Source organism: Artibeus jamaicensis, unplaced genomic scaffold (assembly GCF_021234435.1).
Source record: "Artibeus jamaicensis isolate MK-2021 breed Jamaican fruit bat unplaced genomic scaffold, CSHL_Jam_final scaffold_3307, whole genome shotgun sequence".
NCBI lineage: Eukaryota > Metazoa > Chordata > Mammalia > Chiroptera > Phyllostomidae > Artibeus > Artibeus jamaicensis.
Window position 1 is genome coordinate 6,267,570 of NW_026522040.1, and position 22,334 is coordinate 6,289,903.

Below are 22,334 nucleotides of genomic sequence, written 5' to 3' on the forward strand. Positions count from 1 at the left end.
TTCAAGATGTCCTGGAGGTTCCTAAGCCTCTCCTCATTTTTTTGAATTCTTGTTTCTTCATTCTTTTCTGTTTGGTTATTTCTTCCTTCTGGTCCCCACTCCATTGATTTGAGTTCCATTTTCCTTCCCATCTCTATTTGTTCCCTGTGCATTTTCCTTCATTTCACTTAGGGTGGCCTTCATTTTTTCATCTAATTTGTGACTAAATTCAACCAATTTATGAGCATCCTGATCACCAGTGCTTTGAACTGTGCGTCTGATAGGTTGTCTCTCTTTGTGGCTTAGTTGTACTTTTTCTGGAGCTTTGATCTGTTCTTTTGTTTGGACCATTTTTTTGGTCTTGTTGCACCTGTTTTGTAGTGAGGGGCAGAGCCTTAGGTGCTCACCAGGGTGGGGCAACCCAGTCACTGTTGTGAAGCTGTATGTGGGGGGCGGGGTCTGAAAGGGAACAGTGGTGCTCGCTCTGCTCTCTGTTGGATTTCAGTCCCTTCTGCCACTTCCCCCAAGCAAACTGGGCCCTTCTGGTGCTGATTCCCAGGTGGGTGGGGTTGTGTACATTCTAGGACCCTGTGGGTTTCTCCAACGAATTCCCTGTGAGGCTGGGAGTCTGTCCCAGTGCCTCAACCCCCACAGGTGTTTTCAGTCAGTATTTTGAGGCTTCATTTTCCCCCACTGGGCCCCTGGGTTGTTCTGTCTGTCTCGCTTCCCAGTTTCGCCTGGTTTATCTGTGTGCAAATGTGGGACCGCCACCTGGTCAGCAGCTGCCTTGCACGCAGTACCTTGCTTCAGTCACCTCCTGGCTGGGTCTTCCCGTTGCCACCCTGCGGCCGGGATGTGCCAGCTGCTGTCTTGTGTGCCGGGGATGCCTTGTGCGCCCAGGATGCCTTGTATGCCCAGTGTCACCAATTTTTGTGCTGCATTTCTTCTCTGCTCGGCCACCTGACTTCACCCTGCCTGCCGCTTTGGATGAATGTGTCTGTATTAAGTCCTTGGTTGTCTGACTTCTATACAGTTTAATTTTGTCAATTCTGGTTGTTACTTTGTTGCTAAATTGTCGCCCTTATTTTGGTTGTGCAAGGAGGCACAGTGTGTCTACCTATGCCTCCATCTTGGTGGGAAATCTGTTTTAGTTCTTAGGTGTCATTCTTCACAGTGTTTTGTCAGGTCTGATGAAGTTCCGATGACATTTTAATTAAAGTGAAATTTTAGAATATTATGTAGATTTTGGCATGTTTTTACATGTGGAGAAAACTTGGCAGAGCAAAAAATAAAGTCATTACAAAGCAATGGTTGCTTCTGAATATAAGGGTTCTTTGAGTAGAAATTAATAATTGTATTCTTCCTAGGCAATATTATTTGTGGCCTTAAGTAATAGTGAAATAGTGATACTTAGCTGCAAATTCTGGTAATTTTTTTTTTGATAGAAAAAAATAAAAGCCAAAGTTGAAGTGAGGAACCTGCTTTTTATTTGTGACTTATGAAATCAGTTTCACTACTTAGTAGTCACATTTGATACGTGAAAAATAGAATTAAAACTATAGACTAATACCTCAGTTAATTTTATTTATGAGTGTTAGTCATGAAGTTAAAACCAAAAATGACTTAGTAGGTTTTCATATAAATGTTATGACATCTCTTTATAGTAGTAGATTAGGTGGCATTGTGCTTTGTGTTCTCGGGGTGTCTGAGTCGTATGTGCCCCATCAATTTAAAAATAAAATAAGTCCCATAAGAGCACCTGATTCATAGAAGCTTTTTACCAGGCTACAATGGCAGCATGCTGTTCTTTTCAAAATTTTATATATTTAATTATCTAAGTTATATTTTGTTTTTTAAAAGGTAAACTAGGGAATGTGAGGGTATAATTGAGTGGAAGAATATGCCCAGAACCAGGATTGGATCCCATCAAAGTTTGAAACAGTTCAGTTTAAATATTTTATCTTTATGCCTTTTAATACTCTCAGTACAGCTTAAGTATATCTTTTGCAGAAAATTTAGGTGTCAGTATTTTTATTGATGTTTAAGCTCTGAGTGCCTGTAGTAGATCAGTTTTGCTTCATGTTTTAGTGTTTTTAATTGTTAGTGTCAACACAGCTGAGCGTGTATAAAAACTTTATATGCTTAATTTTTTAAAAGTTGGGATGATTTTGTGAAAAAAAGCTTGGGATGTAAGTGACCCTTAATTTTCTTCTGTTTTTGCCTTAATGATTGATACCTTTTGACTTAAAAATAAACTTTATTTTTGATTTACAGAAAAGTTTTAAAGATAATACAGATTTTAATTCTGTTACTGTTTTATATTATGATGGCACATTTGCCAAAACTAAGAAATCAACATTGGTACACTGTATATAAATTAAACTCTGGGCTTTGTTCAGATTTCATTGGTTTTTGCATGAACCTTTTCTGCTCCAGGATTCAATCCTTAGTATTGGGTTGGCCAAAAAGTTCATTTAGTTTTTTTCCATAAAATAAAATACATTTTTCATTTTCCTCAATAACTTTATTGATTTGGATATTTTGAGTATGTTGGCTGTCTCCCACATAGTATAACATTGATCGTTCTCAACTAATGTCTCTATTTGATTGCTATCAACTTCCACTGGTCTACCCAACCGTGGAGCATCATCCAGCAAGAAATCTTCAGCATGAAATTTTGCAAACTACTTTTGATATATTCGATCAGTCACAGCACCTTCTCTATACACTGCATAAATTTTTTTGTTTTAGTTTTTACCTTTCTTGAAATAATAAAGCACAATATGCTGAAAATGTTGTGTATTTTCTTCCATCGTCAATATTAAAGTGGCTACACAAAAATTCACCAATTTTTTTTAAATGCATGCTGATATGACAGCTGTCATAATACAGTCTAACAGAATTGTTTCAAATGAAGTTAAAGACAGTTAACTAAGTGCTACTCCAGCCATCTAATGGAAAAAAACAAACTTTCTGGCCAGCCCAATATTTCCTGGTCTGTGACAGTTTCTTACTGCTCCTTTGTTCTACATGACCTTGACTGTTTTTCTGGAGCACTGGTCAGTTGGTTTTTGGAATGCTCCTCAAGTTCAGTTTATGTGATTCCCCACCCTCCCCCCCACACACCCATGATCAGACCTCATGATAATGAGGTATTAAAATTTGGCCAAATTCATTGTGGTTTTTTAGAAAGAATTCTGCTGTGCCCCCTCATCACTGCACTGGGTATGGGAACCTCGATTCACAATTCATGTGACTGAGGTGCTTGTTAGGTTTCTCCACTGTAAAGTTACTATTTTTCCCTTTGCATTCCGTTCTTTTAAAGCTCATCACTAAGCACTCATGGTGGGGTTGTGGTGCTAGGGGAATTAGGTTCGACCTCCTGGAGGAAGTAATTGTTTTCGACTTTTGATTGTAACCTGTGGTGCATTCATCTTAGTTATTAGTGGCTTCGGTATAGGAGTTCCATTTGTTTAGCTGTTTGCATGGCAAATTTAACTTATTACATTTGGCTGTTTTTAGGTCTATAGTAACATTTATATGTGAAAATGAAGATTAAATTTCGGATGAGTTGCAAAGGTATTCGTTAAGAACCTCATAACTCAAAGAATTGTATAGTCCAAAAGGGTTTTAGACCAGAAAGAGAACTTGGGGATAAGGTAGTGATAAAATGCTATTACATTCAGTATGTCTTTTTGTTATGAACTCTTGAATGTCATTTTGTTACAGTGTTGATGAGATGTAAGGAACTAAACTCTGTATCAGTTAGCCTATGGTAAGATTGGTTTCCTTATAGGTCATGTTCAAAAAGTTTCAGAACCTATCTACTAGGTTAAGTGAGGATTTACTGTACTTACATAATTAGTAAGAGAGAATATATTCTTAACAGCCGCTAATTCTAGCAAAGGGCCATTATTTTGACCCATAGAAACACTGTAGTCTATCTTAAGGAGTATATTTTTCACTATTTGACACTTTTTAGCTGTTCTATTTGTAGTTTCAGTGAAAATACTGATATAATTGTAGTTGGCTTTCAGTTTTTCTTCAGAATTTTCGAAAGTTGAGTCTTACTCCTTTAAATGAGAAAACTTACTTACTTTAACAGTTTTGTTATATTTTTATATTGTCTGAGTTTTGCCAATTTCTCCTTTTTCCCTATGAATAACACTAACTGAGTTCCACATGATGAAAGTCTTACAAAAGTATATTGTTTTCTTCGGCAAAGTATTTGTAGCTGAGGCTATTAGGCAGTGACCTCTGGAAAAGTAACAGAAAGATATTAAAATTTGGCGTAACCTGTTTGATCTAGGCTAAAAGTTAAGGCAAAGTATTCATCTCCCAGGGTTGTCCCTGAAAATAGGAAGAAAGGTGGAAATTGAATACTAATGGGAAGTATCTCACTAGTTACAGAGTGGTAATAAATTCTAGTCGAAGATTGTAGAGGACAGTTCAGAATTCCTATATCAACTCAAGGAGACACCTGGGTTTTTGTGTGGTATATAAGTCAGAAGTGTTTAAAACCAGCTCTTTATTGATTCAGTTACATCAGCGTTCAGACCTTTGGCCTTTGCCAGCATCTGGATGTCGGGTAGATGCTGAGAGCCAATAGTGCGACGCTTAGGGTCGGGCCTCTTACTGGCTCAACGACCTGGGCAGGTGGTCAGCTGATGTTTTGGTTACCTCCATTTCCTTTGCTCGCTTTCTCAAGTATGAGTACGCCAGTAACGTAAAAAAAAAAAAGACAGCTTTTTTCTTTTTCTTTTCTTTTTTTAGTTTTAGGTTCACAGCAAAATTGAAGAGAAAATACAGAGATTTCCCGGTCCCTCTGCCCCCAGTCATGAACAGCTTGCCCCATAGTGAGCATCCCCACCAGAGATGCATTTGTTATAATTGATGAACACTAGCATGATCATTATCATCCAAAATAGTTTGCAATAGGGTTCACTCACGGTAGGCTTCATCCTGCAGGTTTGGACAAACCTGTGATGACATACGTCCACCATTACGGTATCACACAGAGTACTGTACTGCCCTGAAAAATCCTGTGTTCCACTTATTTATTCACTCCAATGCTCCAGATCCTGGCAGCCACTGATTTAAAAAAAAAAAGTTTTTTTAAAAATGTGTGGTTGCCTCTCATGTGTCCCCTGCTGGGGACCTGGCCTGCAACCCAGGCATGTGCCCTGACTGGGAATCGAACCGGCAACCCTTTGCTTCACAGGCCCCTGCTCAATCCACTGAGCTACACCAGCCAGGGCTGATTTTTAAAAAATGTTTTAACAAGTTTTTAAAAAATGTATTTATTTTTAGACGGGGGAAGGGAGGAAGAGAGGGAGAGAAATATCAGTGTGTGGTTTCCTCCCTTGAGCCCCCACACTGGGGACCCAGCTTGCAACCCAGGCATGCACTCCAACTGGGAATCAAACCAATGACCCTTTGGTTCGTTGGCTGGTGCTCAGTGCACTGAGCCACATCAGCCAGGGCCCAATTTTTATTGATTAGAGAGAGAGAGAGAAAGAGACATCTGTTGTTGTTCCATTTATTTATGCATTCATTAGTTGATTCTTGTACATGCCCTGACTAGGGATAGAACTTGCATCCTTGGCGTATGGGGATGATTCTCTAACCAACTGAGCTACCCAGCAGGGCACCACTGATTCATTTTTGTAACTGTCTCTGTAGTTTTGCCTTCACCAGAATGTCATAATAGTTAGAATCATATAGTAAATAGTCTTTTCAGATTGACTTCTTTCACTTGGTAATGTGCATTAAATGTGCACTAAATTTTCTTCATGTCTGGTAACTCATTTCTTTTTAGCTCTAAATTACATTCCATTGCCTGGATGTACCAGTTTGTTTATCCATTCACCTTAGTGGGCCATGTTTAGTAAATAGAGCTAATACTCCTTAAGGTTTCTAATTTTTTTTTTCCAGATTTACCTTTGCATTTTTTTCCAAAAAGTCTTTTAGTGCAGGTAGCTAAATTCTGTCCTGCTGGCCCATTTTGTCGTCAGGTCTGCCTTCCTTCCGCTCCTGTCTGTAATGTGGTACTTCTCTTTCCAGTACTTATTCTTGTAGCATCTTGGTTTGAGATGTTATGGCCCAGTTTTTCTGGATAAAAACCTGGGTACACAGATGGGTTGGAAGTGCTGAGATCGTAGAGTAAGGCCTTCTAGTGCTGGGTCTGGGGCCAACAAGGCTTTCTCATGCTTTAGTCCCTTATAACATGCAAGTTGCTGTTATTTTACTTAATAATGGCCCCAAAATACAAGAGTAATGGTGTTGGCAATTCAGACATTCCAAAGAGAGGCTGTAAGTGCTTCCTTTAAATGAAACGGTTTGTACGTACAGGAAAAAACATTATGGTTTGGTACTGTCTGCAGTCTCAGGCATTCGCTGGAAGGTCTTGGAACATGTCCCTTGCGGATAAGGGAGACTACTCGCTGAACACTGGATGAGATTGTCACCGTGCCATAAAGTCTAGGATGTGGATGCGCTTAATTTTACCTAGCATAGTGTTGACATAGTAGTACAATCTTTGATAAAATACTTGAAACAGATTGAATTGAATATACAATAAACCACATAAATACACATTTAGCCAACAAGGAAAATTAGTGTTGTGTGAAGATGGCAAGTGTGTTTATGTTAGTAAAGAATGTCAGATCTGCACTGTATTTTATAGATTCTAAGACACTTTCCCTGCATCTTAATAGCTTTGAAATTGAGATGTCTTACAATGGGCGGTGAGTCACATTTCGATGATCGGCCTTTTTCTTTCATGGTGTGTCATAAAGCAGTGGTGTATCATTGATGTGATGGAATGAGGTGGTGCCTCTTTTTGTGTGGAGACGAGGAGGAAACACATTGGATGGTGGTTTACTTCTTGGGCTATAGGATGTGCTGCATTGAATGCTATTTTTATCAGGCACTGACTTGACTCTGGGCAGCTGACAGTGCGGGACCATGGCTAGACTATTTCAGTCATAGAGCAGTTATCTTTGTTCCAAACTAGAAGACTAGCCAGAGTCCAGGCTTTTAAAATAAAATATAAAACTGATATAATTTCTTTTTTACTATGCAAAGTCTTTTTTTATTTTTTATATTTAATCATGCTTTTGGTGGGAACATAATGGTAAGTATTGAGTTACTTCCATTTCTGAGTGAAGCAGGCCTGGGGGGAGGTTTACTCTAGTTTTTGGAAAAGGAGTGGAGAGTAGCAGAATAAGTTCTCAGAAATTTTCTTTTAATTAAAGAACTGTAAATTTATTAATACTTCAACTGATGGCTTGAGGAATTAAATTACAAGTTTATTTTTGGCTCTGTTATCTGAGTCTCAGCACTGTTCATATTTATTCGACATGACTTTATGAGGACCTAGGAGGCACAGGTGCTCACGTCTTCTTCATTTTTAGAGCTTTTTCTGCTCTCTCGAATAAGTCTGTTTAAGGACACGTTACTGAGTTGTGTCATTAACTCTGTGTTTCCCTCTAGTTCCACGTAGAAGTGAATAGGACCATAGCGCGGAGAGACCGTCGGTCCTTGAACAGCATGGGCTGTGCAGGTGCACTCACACGCAGATGTTTTCAGTAACTACGCACAGTACTGTAGATGCCACTTCTCTTGTGATTTTAACATTTCCTTTTCTCTGATATACGCAATGTACGAAATGTGTTAGTCGACCATTTATATTATCGCCGAGGCTTTCAGTCAACAGTAGGCTGTTGGTAGTGAAGTTTTGGGGGAGTCAAAAGTTACCCATGAGTATTCTTGCAGGGGTCAGCACCCCTAACTCCTGCATTGTTCAGAGGTCAACTGTATAAAGAGACTACGCAAATAAATACTGTGGGCACCTAAGAACTTAAAAATAAGTTTAAAAAGAGGGCAGGACCTTGGAAAGTATAGAGCTGAATCTCAGTCAGGTTTCGGGAATGCTTCCTGAAGGAAGCTGAGTGTCTCAGAGGCAGGAGGTAAATATGCAGGAGGGTGCCGGTGTCTGGGGGCTACCTTGATTTAAAGGTTGGAGGTCGTAGGTGAGTCCCTGTTGAGTACGTACTGCTGTAGTTCAGTGTATGTGACTGAGATTGTGTGGGCTGCTGTGAGGAGGCTGAACTGTTTGCTGTTCACGGTCTAATGGACACTCAGGGACACACCTGCTAGATACTTCGCTGGAGGTAGGGCCTCTCGTCATCTGTCAACCAAAAGAGGACTCTTGGTAAAGAATATACCCACAGAGGTTGTTAAAGTCTGATTGTGGATTGACAGGGTTGTAATAGTTTTGGCAGAGGAAATGCATGATTTTGTGGCACATTAGATGAGAAATGATTAAGATAGTATTCTGAGATGTATATCCCTTTTCAGATGTGTACTACATTTGAAAAGTAAAATACAAATACAGTATAGTGTATTGACTGTAGGTTTTAGTCACATATTTGGAATTGCATCTGCATTTGTTTCCTCATCCAAAACATGAAGAAAATACCACATTATGAGACTGCTTGAAGAGTCATATGAAATAGTGTACATGAGTGCATTTAGTATGTAGTTGCTTAGTAAGTAACTCAGGCATTGTAGTTGGCTGCTAGTAACGTGGAGTTAGCAAGCAGGCACAAGGGCAAAGACGATGTCACTAGGGACCCAGGCTCCTTCTGTCTTTTTACCCAGTCCTCTTTAGTGTGTAGCTTAGTTCCTGCCACAGCATTAACGTTTCACGCAGGGGGCGGGGAAGGAAAGGGGGAGACAGCAGTATAAGAACTAGTTAAGACTCTGCCCCCAACTTTTAAGTTGCTTTTCTGAGCGTCCCTTCCTATAAATTGCAGTTTTATCGCGGGCAGGAAATGTCAGCTGACCAACCCTAGGTGCAAGAGAGGCTGAGAAACATTGCTTTTTGATTGCCTTTAATAAAATCAGAGTTTTATTAGGAAGAAGTGGAGAGTAGATATTGGATTGATCCACCAGCAGTGTCTGCCACAATGAATGTTGTTTTATTTGTTTGTTCGTTTGTTCGTTTTCTTTACATATTTAGGAGCATTATCATTTAGGCCTGGCTTCATGCCATGAATGTTGGTCCGCCTCTTACCTTTATCCCATGTCTTCTAGGTTCTACTTTACTAGGAGACTGGGTTTACATGATAAAATTGTTTACTCTTGGGCATTAAGGGAAAAATGTTAACTTGGAGGTTTTCATTTATAATTTAGCTAGGGTCGTCCAACTTCAGTTCAGAGGACCTAACTGGGGAGTTGGTAGAGAGCATCATGCTGGTGGACCGTCCAGGGTTCTTGCCCTTGGTTCTGCTGCTCACTCGCCGTGGGGCCTTGTGCCTTTCACTTCCTTCTTGGGTGTATCTGTTTTCTTATCTATGGAATAAGGAGTTGTGGGAGATGATTCTAATGTGTCTTTGCAACTTGAACATTCTGAGTTTATCTCAACATTCTGCATATAATTCTGATTGTGTATGTAAAATGTAAAAAGCCTGCAGCCATATGTATTGCTTTCTAGGGAATACAGAATTGAAAATAGCTTTATAACAAATTTAAAATCTTATTTTAAATCTTAATATCTTTACAGATAGACTTGGGTAGTTAAATAAGTTCTGCAGTTTATTGCTTTCTTGGTATGAATATTTACTAGGGCTTTTTAGAAGTACGAAATAAAAACCTCGGTATCTTCAGTTCTGACTTTGAAATATGGTAGTAAAATGTTGCTTCATATTTAGAAAACTGCATTAATGTTAAAGTTTGAGTAGGAAAAGCCTCTATCTTATGTCAGTAACAGTTGTTGCTCTTTCTAGAAATGAATCCCTAGAATTAAATATTATGAAATTATAATTATTTAAATGCTGTTCAGTTGTAACTTATGACCTGCTGACCTGAGAATGCAGGCACTTTGTTTACCATGTTCAAGTCAGACTTCGACCAGCCCCACGGAGGTGCCGGCTGTTGCCGTGGTGTCACAGACGGTGGAGTCGAGGCGAGGCCTTCCCGCCCTGGTCTGGTGATGAGGGGCAGCCACTGCACGATTTTGTTCTGTGGGGCAAGTGTATCTGCACTGCATTTTGGGAGATGGACACCTGTATTCAGTTTTGGTTTTCATGTAGAATATATCTTGAAAGGCAGGCAGTATGGTTTAGTAGGTGGGACAAGGTTCTTGTTTGAATTTTTTCAGTTAATGTAATTGCATGAAAAGTGTCTAAGCGTGTTCAGTAACAAGGGAGAGCTGCTGTGAATTACGATTGATACCACTGCAGAAGCAATTCTAGGTTGGCAGTGAAACTTACTGGTTAAAATACAGTGGCAGGACCTAAACCTGGCCTTATAAATGCTTTTTCTTTTAGCTGCCACGTTTGTATGGGTAAAACTATACAAGCAGGTAAAAATTCATTTTATTGTGGAAGTTAGTTGATAAGGGTGATTCAGATAGAATTGCATAATTAAGGCAATAGTAAATTTTTTACTCACTAGAAATTGACTGGAAAAAATTTTTTGTAGTTTACTATGAACAATCTTAGAGAAATAAAAGAGGAAATAAAAACATGCTGCATTTTTTGGACTGTAAGATGCACCGGACCATAAGATGCACTTAAGTTTCCAAGGAGGAAAATAGGGGAAAAAATTTTGAAGGGAAAAAATGTGGTAAAATAGTCAATAATTTAAATAACATAGGCGCCCCCCTCCCTCACCCCCTAGCAAGCCAGGTAAGCTACATTTGGACTGTTAAACACATCCCCCTTTCTCTCCCAAATTTGGGGAGGGAAATGTGTCTTACTGTCCAAAAAATACGGTAAATGAATTACCTGTATTATATATCATCCCATTCATTGTATATATTCATTAATAAATATTTGCCATACTTTATCATATATACAGGGTGGGACAAAAATAGATTTACAACAACCAAGATATGGAAGCAACCTAAGGGTCCATCAGTAGACAAGTGGATAAAGAAATGTGGTAAATGTATGTGATGGAATATTACTTGGCCATGAAAAAGACTGAAAGCTTAACATTTGTGACAACATGGATGGACCTAGATGCTATTATGCTCAGGGAGATAAGTCAGAGAAAGACAGATGCCATATGATTTGGCTTATTTCTGGCCACCTAAAGAGCAAAATAAATGAACAAACAAAATTGAAACAGATTCATAGACACAGAACAGACTTAGTTGCTGGAAGGGAGCAGGGGGACTAGGTGAACAAGGTGCAGGGATTCAGAAGTACAAATTGCTAGTTACAAAATAGTCTTGGGGTTGTAAAGTACAGCATAGGGAATACAGTCAATAATATTGTAATATCTATGTATGATACAGGCAGGTCTGAAAATACCAGGGGGAACACTTCGTAAAGTATGTGTGTATGGTTGTCTAACCACTAGGCTGTACACTGAAACTACTATAAAATGTTATTGATTGTAAACTAGAATTGATAAATAAAAATTTTTACTCCTAACCAAAAAGAAAAAAAGATAGCTTTTAATATGGATTCACATTAAAGGGGTTTCTCAGTTAACCCAAAGAACTTATTCCAAGAATTGAAATTATAGGCTAAAATATAGCCTGTGTCTGCAGTTTGTATAAAATAAACACTCTACAGTGACCGTAGGGGTGCATATGTTCTCTCAAATTAGTGTTTTGGGTTTCTTTGGTGTATACCCAGAAGTGGAATCACTGAGTCATAAAGAAGTTCCATTTTTAATTTTTTGAGGAACCCCCATGCTGCTTTCCGTAGTGACTGGCTGCACCAGCATGTCAGTCAGCAGCATCTGCATTCCCACCAGCAGCATGTGAGGGTTCCCTTTTCTCTACATCCTCACTAACACTTACTGATAACCATTCTGACAGGTACGAATTGGTATTTCATTGTGGTTTTAATCTGCATCTCTCTGATGATGAGTGACATTGATCCTATTTCATGTCTGTTGGCCATCTGCGTGTCCTCACTGCAGAAATGTCTGTTCGGGTCTTCTGCCCATTCTTTAATCGGGTTGTTTGGGTTTTTTGGTGTTGAGTTGTATGAGTTCTTTAGAGATTTTGGCTATTAACTCGTTACCTGATGTATCATTGGTAAATACCTTCTCCCATTCAGTAGGTTGTGTTTTTACTTTGTTCATGGTTTCCTTTGCTGTGCAGAAACTTTAGTTTGATACAGTGCCATTTGTTCATTTTTATTTAAAAATTTTTTTGGTTTCTCTTGCCTGAGGAGATACATCAGAAAAAATATGCTAAGAGCAATGTCAGAGATTTTTCAGCCTTTGTTTTCTTCTAGGAGTTTTATGGTAAGAAGGTTAGGGTCTAGTTTTATTTTTTGCATATGTCTCTCCAATTTTCCCAACACTATTTATTGAATAGACTGTTTTCACCTAATCATATGCTCTTGCCTCCTTTATCATAATATTAATTGATCATATAGGTGTGGGCTTATTTCTGGGTTCTTTATTCTGTTTCACTGATTTTTATGCCAGTACTATGGTGTTTTGATTACTACAGCCTTTGTAGTAGAGTTTGATATCAGGTAGCATTATTCCTCCAACTTCGTTCTTCTTTCTCAAGATTGCCATGGCTGTTTTGGGTCTTTTGTGGTTCCATATACATTTTTGGATTATTCTAGCTCTGAGAAAAATGCTGTTGGTATTTTGATAGGAATTGCATGGAATCTGTAGATTGCCTTGGGTAGTATAGACATTTTAATGATGTTAATACAAATACATGCTTTTATTTATTTGTATCTTCTTCAGTTTCTTAAAAATTGTCCAAGTATAGGCCTTTTACTTCTGTGGTTACATTAATTCCTTGTTTGTTTGTATTTTGAGGCAGTTGTAAATGGCATATTTTTTTCAGCTGCTCTTTTGACAGTTCATTGTTGGTACATGACAATGGAACAGACTTTTGGTCCTGGCCGGGTGGCTCGGTTGGTTAGTGTGCTGTCCTGTGCACAGAAAACGTTGTGGGTTCAATCCCTGGCCAGGGCATTTATGGGAGGTGACTGATAGATGTTTCTTTCACACACTGATTTTTTTTCTCTCCCTCATCAGTAAACATACCCTCAGGTGGGGATTTTAAAAAAATGAAACAAGTTTTTAAATATTTATTTGTATCCTGCTACTTTACTGAATTCCTCTATCAGTTCTGATACTTTCTCTTTATACAGAGTTATGCCATCGCAAATGACATTTTATTACTTCTTTTCCAATTTTGTTGCTTTTTATTTCTTCTTGTCTAAATGATGTGGCCCTATTAAAATCTTTTAAAAATAGATGAATCTTATTTTTCTGTTCTTAGAAAATGAGTGGTGAGTACAGTGGACCCTTAAGAGTACGTGACAGAAGCCGTGGCGTGGTCAGCCTGATAGACCCCCGAGGGCTGTCGCGCCCAGTGAGTGCGGCTCTAACACATGAGCAGGATTCAAATGAGAACTTTTTTTTTTTGTAAAAACTAACATTTGGAGCTGTGGACATGTTTGCTGGTTTTAAAAAAAATTTTATACTTATATTCTTATTTTTTTATTGTTCAAGTACAGTTAGTTGTACCCCTTTGCTTTTTTCTTTTTAAATTTACATATTCTATTTATTGGCTAACTTAAAAATGTTTATGAACCCTGGCTGGTGTGGCTCAGCAGACTCAGTGCCAGTTTGGTCCCCAGTTGGAGCACATGCCTGGGTTGTGGGCCAGGTCCCCAGTGCGGGGCGTGCAGGAGGCAACCACACACTGATGTTTCTCTCCCTCGTTTCCCCTCTCTCTAAAAATAAATAAATAAATGGTTTTGGAAGGTTGAAATATTTTGAGTGCCCCAACAAATCTGAGGAATAAGATGATAGAACAGGGTTCATTTTCCCATTTTTGTCACATCTTGACTTTTTGCCTTATTTGCTTCAGAAATTCTGGATTTTGTTTGTTTATTTGTTTGTTATTGCTAGTGTGACTCAGTAGATTGAGTGCTGGCCTGTGAACCAAAAGGTGCCCTTCCCAGTCAGGGCACAGGCCTGGGCTGGTTGTTGGGTACCTTGTTGGGTGTGTATGCAAGAGGTGCCCGATTGCTGTTTCTCTCCCATTCTTTCCCTTCCCTTCCCTTCTTTGTAAAAATAAATAAATATCTAAGAAATATATTTAAAATTTTTTTAAGTTCTACTTATTTAAAGGAAATTAAGAACTGAAGTTAGTGAAGCCTCGTGAAATCCTCTGCTTTTTTACTGTCTTATCAATACATATCCATAGGTAATAGGTAACACTGTTATGCATGTGTAGGTAAATGGTGTCATACACTTTAGCTCAATGTTGTCTGTGAGATTCATTGATGGAAGTAGCTCAACTTTGCCTTGAATGCATTTATAGTAAGTTACATGTATGTACTTCATTTTACATACCATTTTATTAATGTACATTTAGTTTATTTCCAGGTGTACACTTAGGATATGTAGTATGTATCCCCTCACATAGAAAACTGCTAATCAGGAATGCCATCTGACAGACAGCAGCTAACGTGTGTGTTTATAACCTAAAGCAGAACAGCTGGTCTTAGCGGTGGTGACAAGCATTAGCCTTAATAGAGGTGATGCTTGGTACACTACTTACTCTTCCAAGTAGTTGTACCAACCTTTACATTTCCATTCACAGACTTCCTGGTTTTGGCATCAACACCCACACTTGCTGAGCTTACTAATTATTTGCCAGTCTGATGGAAGTGAAATGGTACACCAGTGTTTTCTCTGTTTACTGATCAAATATTTGCAATGCCTGTCCTCTGTCAAACCCTTTGCAAAGCAGTAAAGAGAGTTGAGACATGGCTTCTTTAGGAGAGAGAGGTCAACTTTGTCACCTGCGAATGTCAGAACAATGTGTACCCCACTCGGAAACACGGCTGTTGTGAGAGATGAAGCTTGAACTTGGTTTTGGAATGTGAGTAGGCATTTTCAGACAGTTGGAGGACATTCTAAGTAGAGAGGAGGGGACTAGGCAAGGGCATGGAGCCGCGGTGACTGTGCATTGGGGTCCCAGGATTGGGAGGCCGGGGCGGGGCTGGAGGGGAGTCTGCAGATGGGCGGGTGGGCTGGGGGACTTCAGTAGTGCAGGTACCAAGAGTCCTCGGTGATGATTTGAAGCATGGAACTAACAGGAACATTTTTAAGTCTAGAAATGGGTTTTGGTATTTTAAATATTCTTGTCAATTGAGGCTTTGTTTTCAGTTTCAGACTCACTAGCTTGCCTCTGTTTATTTATTTCTGTGCTTTTGAAACAGGATGATAATGGAAATTGATGTTTTTCTTTAAAACTGAAGTTGGTCATTGCTTTTTAAAATAGAAGTAATTGTAGCCAACATGTGATACATTTGCTCTTTTCCAGGCTTCTTGACTTTAAGTGGGACAACAGATGGTCAAATAGGAATGGGTGTAGGTTTGTACAGGGTTGGTAATTTTAAAAACTTGTATATTGGGACAGTGTCCTTCATGAAGATATTTTCAATCTTTATTTCTCATTGTTGCTACATCATAGTAAGTATGAATATAGTTCAGAGAGCTTCCTTCAGAAAGCTTGAGTGCCTCTCGTTAATAAACTGTGTGTGTGTGTGTGTGTGTGTGTGTGTGTGTGTGTGTGTGTGTACAGAAGACATCTCTGCAGTCCTTGCCACTTCTGGCATTTCTTGACTGTGAGTCCTTTTTAATAGGAGCATTTGTCTCACTTTAGGGCATGAATGTTGAGGGCCTGCCAGCATCTAATTTAAATAGCAGTTTAGAGCCGAAGTTGCAGAGAGTTGTACTATTTTGAAATTCTCAGTGTCTTAAAAGAATAAATGTTAAACTTATAGCACAGAATAGCAAATACTTGTTGCTGTGTGTATGTTTGGTATTTGCCCTTAGTAACTTCACACTTGTGAAGCTTTAAGGAGAGTATTCAAAGATAGGTTTGTTGAGATGCAGGGCAACAGTGAGTACTGCACAGATACTATTAATTTAGGAAAGTCATAGGTAAGTAGATTAAAAATATATATATTTATTTACTTTTAGAGAGAGGGGAAGGGAAGGAGAAAGAGAGGGAGAGAAACATGGTGGTGGACACATTGACTGGTTGCCTCTTGCAAAGCCCCTCAGTGGGACTCCGGGCCAACAGCCCAGGCATGTGCCCCGACCAGGAACCGAATTGGTGGCCCTTCACCCTGTGGGATGATGCTCAACCAACTGAGCTGTGCTGGTCGGGGCCAAGCAGATTTTTAAAAGAACTTTCAGAGTTTTAGTTGTCTCTCCCAGCTACTTGGTACTTTAAAAACACATGCTTCTTTGAATCTCCATGATCGCTTTTAAAATACTTTTTATTAGTTTAGGACTTCATCCAGGGAGAGTGCTTACTAGCAGAACCATACCTGAGATGCAAAGATCTAGACAGCAGCTTGTGTCGCCCAACATTCCTACCTTCCTCTTTCTTCTCAAAGCCCTCAGTGTTGGTTCTCTCAGCCTCGTCATTGCCTCTGGCCCACCCAGCCTCCAACAGACACACACATGCATGCACACACACAGTTTAACAGGTGGGGGAGGAGTAGGCGTGTGAGGGTCTGCCCTCACGGTAGGGACAGGGAATGGTGCATTTACTTCCTGCCTTTAGCAAATGTAATACATGCTAACACATTGCCTGCAGAAGTGAGCTGTATCAGTCCGCTACAAGGTGACTGTTCTAAAATAAACAATGAAACAGCATAATCTTGAGTTTGTGGGCAACCTCTGAGACTGAATGAATGAGACTTTGGCAGGTGGTTTGGCCATTAGCTGTGAGCCTGCTGGAAGTGGACAGGGTGTTCTCTGTGTGCACTGCGTAACCTTGAAGATTTGCGCCTATTTCCATTTCCCCAGGAATGAAATCTGAAACAGAAAAGCTATTTTCCTTCCCATTAGCTTTCTTTTTTTTTCTTTTTTTAAATCTTTATTGTATTTTTTCATTACCCTTATACCCTGCCCCCAGGAATCACCACACTGTTATCCATCTCCATGAGTCCTCTTTACTTTTTGCTCAATCCCTCCACCTCCTAGCCTCCCCCTCCCCCCTCCCCACCACTAGCTGTCACCCTACTCTCCATTTATGAGTCTGTTCCCATTTGCTTTGTTAGCTCAGTTTGTTCATTAGATTCCATGTATGAGTGAAATCATAAGGTGTTGGTCTTTCTCTGACTGGTTTATTTCACTTAGCATAGTGTCTTTCAGGTCCATCCATACTGTTGCAAAGAAAATGTTTTTCTTCTTTTTTATGGCTGAATAGTATTCCATTGTGTAACTGTCGCACAGTTGTTTTTATCCACTCATCTACTGATGGACACTTGGGTTGCTTCCATATCTTGGTGATTGTAAATAATGCTGCGATGAACATAGGGGTGTTTATGTTCTTTCAGATTAGTGTTTTGGATTCCTTCAGATATATTCCCAGAAGTGGGATTATTGGGTCGAAAGGCAGGTTCATTTTTAATTTTTTGCGGTATAGCCATACTGCTCTCCACAGTGGCTGTACCAGTCTGCGTTTTCACTGACAGTGCAAAGGGGTTCCCTTTCTCCACATCCTCACCAGCACTTGTTTGTTGATTTCTTGATGACAGCCATTCTGACAGGTATGAGGTGATATCTTATCATGGTTTTAATTTGCATTTCTGTGATGATTAGTGATGTTGAGAATCTTTTCACACATCTGTTGCCATCTGTGTGTCCTCTTTGGAGAAGTGTCTATTCAAGTCTTTTGCCCATTGTTTAATTGGGTTGTTTGGTTTTTTGGTGTTGCATTTTATAAGTACTTTATAAAATTTGGATATTAACCCCTTATCAGATCTAATAGTAGATAAGTTCTCCTGTTCTGTGTGTGGTATTTTTATTTTGTTGGTGATTTCCTTTGCTGTGTACCCACTAGCTTTAAAAACAAAATTAAGTTTTGTAAATCTGGCCCTGGCTGGTGTGGCTCAGTGGATTGAGTGCCAGCCTATGAACCCAAGGGTCGCCAGTTCGATTCCCAGTCAGGGTGCATGCCTCAGTAGTGGGCCGGGTCCTCAGTAGGGGCGTGTGAGGGGCAACCACACACTGATATTTTTTAGAAAAGGAAAAAAAAAAAGCTTTGTGAATCTGAACTAGACTGTTGCATAGTACCAGAATGGATGACTCTGATCATGGGTTGGATTTTTGGTGAGGATTTATTTATTTTAATCCTCACCTGAGGATATATTTGTATTGTTTTTAGAGAGGGAGGGAGGAATGGGGGGTGGTGGGTGAGAGAGATCGATTTTCTCGGCACCCTGACGGGGCATTGAATCTGCAACCGAGGTATGTGCTCTGACTGGAGATCGAACCCTCAATCTTTTGGTGTACGGGACGATGCTCCGGCCAGCCAGCTGAGCCACGGAGTCAGGGCTTTGGTGAGGATTTAAAAAAAAACCACTTTTGTTAGAACTTGAGCATAGATGAATGGTTTTAAAAGAAGTGAGATGAAAACACAATATTATTGTGCATATTCTATAGCAAGTGGCTGAGAAATTTAAAGCAAATCTGTTAAGGTCTGTGTAAGGTGAGCTTGTTGATTTCTGTGGTGGATAAAGCCAGTGCAGTATGAGAGTGTTTTTCTGTTTTTCTTAGCTCCCCCATCAAAGGAGATGTGTTTGATGGCAGAGGACTTCTTTGTTAAGGCAGTTATAGTGCCCATTAAAACTTTGTGTTTTAAGTATTAGAGTCCTAGATTAAACTTATGTGATTATTTGCCTATAAAAAAAAAAAGCTGAAGTTATTTGAAGAAAAAACAGGCGCAGGAATATAAGCCATTTGAAAACTTAAAGTGCATCTGAGAAAACCTTCGGAGAGTCAGAGGGTTTTATGGATTTCTCCTGGCTTGTCATTAATAATTGAACTTGGTGTGAAAGACACATTTTAGCTGGATAGATTTACAGGACTACTAATGGAGAAGAATTTTATTTTTTTATTTTAATATATTTTATTGATTATGCTATTACAGTTGTCCCATTTTTCCCCCTTCGCTCCCCTCCACCCTGCACACCCCCTCCTACCCACATTCTCCCCCCTTAGTTCATGTCCACGTGTCATACTTGTAAATTCTTGTCTTCTACATTTCCCATAATATTTTTACCCTCCCCATCTATTTTCTACCTACCGTCTATGCTACTTATTCTCTGTACCCTTTCCCCCTCTCTCCCCCTCCCACTCCCCTGTTGCTAACCTTCCATGTGATCTTCATTTCTGTAGTTCTGTTCCTGTTCTAGTTGTTTGCTTTTGTTTTTGTTTTAGGTGTGGTTGTTAATAACTGTGAGTTTGCTGTCCTTTCACTGTTCATATTTTTTATCTTCTTTTTCTTAGATAAGTCCCTTTAACATTTCATATAATAAGGGCTTGGTGATGATGAACTCCTCGAACTTGACCTTATCTGAGAAGCACTTTATCTGCCCTTCCATTCTAAATGAAAGCTTTGCAGGATAGAGTAATCTTGGATGTAGGTCCTTGCCTTTCATGACTTGGAATACCTCTTTCCAGCCCCTTCTTGCCCATAAGGTCTGTTTTGAGAAATCAGCTGACAGTCTGTTGGGAACTCCTTTGTAGGTTACTGTCCCCTTATCTCTTGATGCTTCTAGGATTCTCTCCTTAATTTTTATCTTGGCTAATGTAATTATGATGTGCCTTAGTGTATTCCTTCTTGGGTCCCAACTTCTTTGGGACTCTCTGAGCTTCCTGGATTTCCCGGAAGTCTATTTCCTTTGCCAGATTGGGGAGTTCTCCTTTATTATTTGTTCAAATAACTTTTTCACTTGTTGCTCTTCCTCTTCCCCTCTGGTACCCCTATAATTCGGATGTTGGGACATTTAAAGATGTTCTGGAGGTTCCTAAGCCTCTCCTCATTTTTTTTTGAATTCTTGTTTTTTCATTCTTTTCTGATTGGATGTTTCTTTCTTCCTTCTGGGCCACTCCATTGATTTGAGTCCCAGTTTCCTTCCCATCACTATTGGTTCCCTGCACATTTTCCTTAGTGTAGCCTTCATTTGTTCATCTAATTTGCAACCAAATTCAACCAGTTCTGTGAGTGTGTCCTGATCACCAGTGTTTTGAACTGTCTATTTGATAGGTTGTCTATCTCTTCGTGGCTTAGTTGTATTTGCTCTGGGTCTTCGATCTTTTCTTTCATTTGGGCCATTTTTTGTCTTGACACGCCTGTTACATAGTGAGGAATGGAACCTTAGGTGTTCACCAGGGTGGGGCAACTCAGTTGCTGGGTTGTGACGCCGTGTGTGGGGGCAGGGTCCGAGAGGGAGCAATGGCGCTTTCTCTGCTCTCTGTCAGATTTCAGTCACTTCCCACAAGCAAAGTGGGCCCTTCTGGTGCAGATTCCCATGTGGGTGGGTTTGTGTACGTTCTAGGACCCTGTGGGTCTCTCCGGTGAACTCTCCTATGAGACTGGAAGTCTCTCCTGGCACCTCAACCCCCACAGGTATTTTCAATCAATTTTTGAGGCTTTATTTCCACACACTGGGACCCTGGGTTGTGTGGTCTGTCTCGCTCCCCAGTTTCACCTGGTTTATCTGTGTGTGAATGTGGGACTGCCCGTTCTGCCAGCAGCCTTGCACTCCGAGCCCCTCCACAGTCCGCCACCTCATTGGGTCTGCCAGCTGCTGCCTTGCCCAGTGCCTGACTCTGCCCCTCCTACCGGTCTGGACGAATGTTTCTTCTTTAACTCCTTGGTTGTCAGACTTCCATACAGTTCAACTTTCTGTCAGTACTGGTTGTTTTTTGTTTCTGAATTGTTGTCCTCCTTTTGGTTGTGCAAGGAGGCAGAGTGTGTCTACTTACGCCTCTGTCTTGGCCAGAAGTCAGGACAAGAATTTTTTATTATAGAGTTTCATTGCCTCTTATCTGTTCCTATATCATGGACTAACAATGAAAAGAAAAACCTGTGGAATGCAGGGTCTTCACTGCTTTTGACATGGGGGTGGGGCTCACAGGTGACTATGTTGGGGTGGAGGGGGGCTTTCTTTTGAAACAGGCAGATTTGGGTCAGGGGCCACTTAGCCAAGCATGTTTGTGTGTCCCCTTTGGCCACAGGTGCAGGCAGGCTGTTTGACTAGGAGTTGAACTTCTGCTTCCAAACAGGTGCCTTTCCAGCATTTCTTCCTGGTGCTCCGAGAATTGTATGTGAGGGAAATAGTCTCATTCTGCTTAGAGGTTAAGCACGTTGCCTGCCTGAACGCACCAGTAGTAGTATTTACTATTTATTTTAAGGTTTGAGACAACAGATGAAGAACACTTTCTGCCATTAAACAAAATGGAGCCAAGCCACCAGTTTTTCTTGGGAAATGTGTTTCTGCCACGCCTTTAAAGCTATAAAAGTTAATTTCCTAGCCTTAGGGAAAGAAGATGCTCTCCCTAAAGATCATTTCTAGGAGGGTTGGAAATTGAGTTGTCATTTGGTCTGTAACTTACACTGATAAAAAGCCTCTTTGAGGACTGACTTTGTGCCAGGCACTGTGCTTTTTATGTTTGTTTTTTTTTAAAGTACCGTAGATATCTTATTTAAGCCTGAAAATAACCCCAAGCAGTAGATCGTCTAGTCATTTTTCCTCCATTACAGATGAACAGGCTGAGGCTTAGGCCCCTGCCAGTCTTGTGCCAGGTAAGTTGCAGAGCTGGGTGGTAAACTCAGGATGTCTGACTCTGAGCCACTGAACTCTACTTGCCGTATTTTGCCATGTGTAACAGGCACTATTTTACTCCAGTTTTAAAGGGAAAAATAAGCGTGTGCATTGTACGTGGGTAGTACCTGAAATACCTTGAATCTGTTCTTGGATTTTGTAATTATTTGTTACATAAAATTTTTTGTACCACAGTATGTTAAAGAATAAATGTTAAAATTCCTTTATAATATAAAAAAGTGTCTAAATATAAGTAAATAAAAATTGAATTAAAATTATTTATATTTTTAATATCTCTTATACTTTTTAAATTTATTGATTATGCTATTACAGTTGTCCCATTTCCCCTCCTTTACTTCTGTCCACTCTACACACCGCCTCCCACCCCCATATCCCCCCTCCAGTTCACATCCGTGGGTCATATAAGGTCTTTGGCTCCTACATTTCCCATACTATTCTTAACCTCCCCTTGTCTATTTTCTGCCTACCATTTATGCTGCTTTTCCCCCATTCTCCCCCTCCCTGCTGGTAACCCTCCATGTGATCTTCATTTCTGTGATTCTGTTCCTGTTCTAGTTATTTGCTTAGTTTGGTTTTGGTTTTGTTTTTTTTAGGTTTGGTTGTTAATAGTTGTGAGTTTGTTGCCTGAATTAAAAAATTTAAATGAAAGATATTTTCCTGAAAGTTTGGGTCCAGACCTGGGTGCACATTATA

The 22,334-nt window shown here is 39.9% G+C and overlaps 1 protein-coding gene across 3 annotated transcripts in view; it reads left to right on the forward strand.

Moving 5' to 3' along the window:
- The window catches only part of UBE2H (ubiquitin conjugating enzyme E2 H), a 113,937-nt gene that overhangs the window by 14,333 nt on the left and 77,270 nt on the right, over window positions 1-22,334 (forward strand). The window contains exon 1 of one of the 3 annotated variants that reach the window (XM_037165819.2): window positions 14,829-14,869. The exons of the other annotated variants lie outside the window; for them this stretch is intronic. Coding sequence (XP_037021714.1) covers window positions 14,844-14,869 — 26 coding nt within the window. The 5' untranslated portion in view covers window positions 14,829-14,843. Of the gene's footprint in view, window positions 1-14,828; window positions 14,870-22,334 lie in introns of those variants that run through there. 3 annotated transcript variants of the gene reach the window in all.